At 35.6% G+C, this 2,660-nt stretch overlaps 1 protein-coding gene across 2 annotated transcripts in view; it reads left to right on the top strand.

The window, feature by feature from the left end:
* Positions 1 to 336: 336 nt before the first annotated feature.
* Positions 337 to 2,660, top strand: part of LOC107677182 (p21-activated protein kinase-interacting protein 1-like) — a 7,655-nt gene continuing 5,331 nt past the window's right edge. The window contains exons 1-4 of one of the 2 annotated variants that reach the window (XM_016471986.1): positions 337 to 1,045; positions 1,337 to 1,416; positions 1,666 to 1,828; positions 1,990 to 2,110. In XM_016471986.1, the coding sequence (XP_016327472.1) occupies positions 982 to 1,045; positions 1,337 to 1,416; positions 1,666 to 1,828; positions 1,990 to 2,110 (428 nt within the window). In that variant the 5' untranslated portion in view covers positions 337 to 981. Of the gene's footprint in view, positions 1,046 to 1,149; positions 1,265 to 1,336; positions 1,417 to 1,665; positions 1,829 to 1,989; positions 2,111 to 2,660 lie in introns of those variants that run through there. The other variant, XM_016471987.1, reaches the window with a different exon arrangement.

A 2,660-nucleotide genomic window follows, 5' to 3' on the forward strand; every position in this document is an offset into this window, starting at 1 on the left:
GCCTGCCAGCTTCAGTGTAAATATTGCTCAAAATCAAATCAATTTGAGCGCAATTTAAACCCGGATGATTGTAATCACTCTTAAGTTTGTCTGTCTTGGGAAAGCTAGCATGTCTCTGACATAGTGATAACACTCGTTGCCTTCTCTAGTGCAGCTCAACCAGGGCTCGTCCCATTCGTCGATATTTGTGATATCACAAATCCCAGAAAATATGCGCTGTAGTCCAAACTAGTCGTTCGTTGTAGTTTTTGAAAGGTGATTTCTGTTAAATAAAATATCTCCTTTTGAATTGGACTTTGAGCTTTGTAACTTTGCAGATCTTTTTATGCTCAAACAGCAACATTACAGACTAACTAAAGTTGAAAAAGTGAAAAAGCATAATAGGACCCCTTTAAAGAGGTTTACATGCTTGGCATTGACATCGATAGACAGCAGATGATTTCAAAGAAGTCGCTGGTTTTGCACAACACTGTGCAGAATGAATTTGATTCGTTTGTTTTTAAAACACAAGTGTAATAATTCAGAAAGTTTGCCCGCTCATAGTATTCCATCTCATTTTAATATTTTTAGAATGATTTTATGTATGTATATGTATTTTGATTGAATTATATTAATTTACCCATGAAAATGACTACAGATAGATCTTTCTTTATCTTCAACAGCAGGACAAAAGCTTAAAATCACTCCAGCCAAAACTTTGATTTGTTCTTTTTCATTTTTATTTTAATTACAATTTAGTTCTCTGCAGTTACAACTTTAGAAGCCAGATGATTGGCATGATTTTATACAGTATTTCAGGGATTTACCTAATTTGTAAATGGAATGTTTGCTCATTCTTTACAAACAGTGATGAAAAACAGCTTACATTTGTTACTCATACAATATAATGTTTTAACCCTATAGTAGGAAACGAATGGCCTGAATTTGTATTTTAACCAATTTCTTTACTTGATCACTTGAATTTCAAAAGTGGAATTATGTATGTACATAAGTTGTTTTCATCTGTGGCATAATGCGCGAGGTCTCAACAATGCTGAAGAATCAGGTACAAACCTTTTTCCTGATTTTCTAACTTTTTATTAATTTTTCTCCCCTCTTTTGGACGACATGCCTATTGACTTTTATTTTAATAGGAACTCTTATTATGAAATATCGCACTTCCGGTGGACGTTAAAGGAGCTATCACACATGTCTCCCTACATGTTGCTGTGGGCATGAGGACGTAGTTTACGTTCTAAAGCGTTTAGTCTTGTGTAATATATAGGTACAACATATTTATTATTTATATTAAATATTAACGAGTCCGTGTGTAACTGTATGAACACGTGTTTTACAGTCATGGGGGATCATGTCGAGTTGGTCGCTGGCTGTTATGAGCAGATAGTATTTGGATATCGAGTGTATCCTGGTGACAAGGTAATTATCATTTTTCAAAACTTAATTCTGTTAATTGATAGAATCTTAATTTGTTTTCATAGTGAATATTAAATGTAGTTGTGTCTGTTGGTTTGTTAGTTTGCATTATCATTTTGATATTGGTCCATATTTAAACTCATAATTTTACAAACAGGCCTATTATTTTTATTATAATAACGTACTCTAATAATTATTTAGACTTTATTTTAAATATAATCTTAATTCTCAAGTTTTTTATGTCTGTTTTAGGAGTGGGCAATTGAGCCCAACTTTACCCATCATGCACACACAGCATCACTGACTTCAGTTTCATCCAGCGACCAGTTCATCGCCACTGGAAGCAAAGATGAAACCATTCAGCTCTATGACATGAGCAAGAAAACTGAACATGGGGCTTTGTTGCTCCATAATGGTGAGGAGGACATTTTGCAATATTTTCTGTTGGATTTAAGTTTATTTTGGTTTCTGATTGGACCGAAAGAGAGTTCGGCTTCAACGATTCTGCATCACTGATATTTCAGTCTCATGTGTTGTCATATACTGTTATAAATGGTAAGCTCACATTCTCGGCAGGTACTATCTCGTGTCTGGAGTTTTACGGCACGTCCCATTTACTCAGTGGAGGACAGGACGGTCTCATCTGTGTGTGGAGCACCAAAAAATGGGAATGTTTGAAATCTCTCAACGCTCATAAGTAAGGGATCTGAAATACACACAAAATATGCTACCGTCCAAAACTTTTCTAAAGAAATTAGTAGTTTTATTTAGCGAGGATTTATTAAAGTAAAGACATTTATAATGTTACAAGAGATTTAAAGGAGACATATCATGAAAATCAGATTTTCCTGGTTTTAAGTGCTATAATCAGGTCCCCGGTGCATCTACCAACCAAGGAAACGTGAAAAAGATTAACCCAGTAACTTTGTTTTGGTAAGCCTTTTTCTGCAAGCTTCTGAGAAAACGAGCACGTCTGATTTCACTCCCTTGGTGACGTGGCAAAGGGATCTCATTATAATATTACCGCCCCTTAATCTGTAAGTTTCCACCCACGGTGCCGTCATTTTAATTTTGCAAGCGACAACAGTGTACTAGTTCTAATGCCATGGCAAAAGTTTGAGCAAAACATGCTAACTGTTCTGTCTTTGGCTGCACAGACGAGCACAGAACACTATTTAGAGTCCCAGCCTCAGACGAGACAAGAGAGCAGTGGATTTATTGATTTATTTAATGTATATTGCTGCTGC

This window comes from Sinocyclocheilus anshuiensis, unplaced genomic scaffold (genome assembly GCF_001515605.1).
Source record: "Sinocyclocheilus anshuiensis isolate Anshui unplaced genomic scaffold, SAMN03320099.WGS_v1.1 scaffold392, whole genome shotgun sequence".
Lineage (NCBI taxonomy): Eukaryota > Metazoa > Chordata > Actinopteri > Cypriniformes > Cyprinidae > Sinocyclocheilus > Sinocyclocheilus anshuiensis.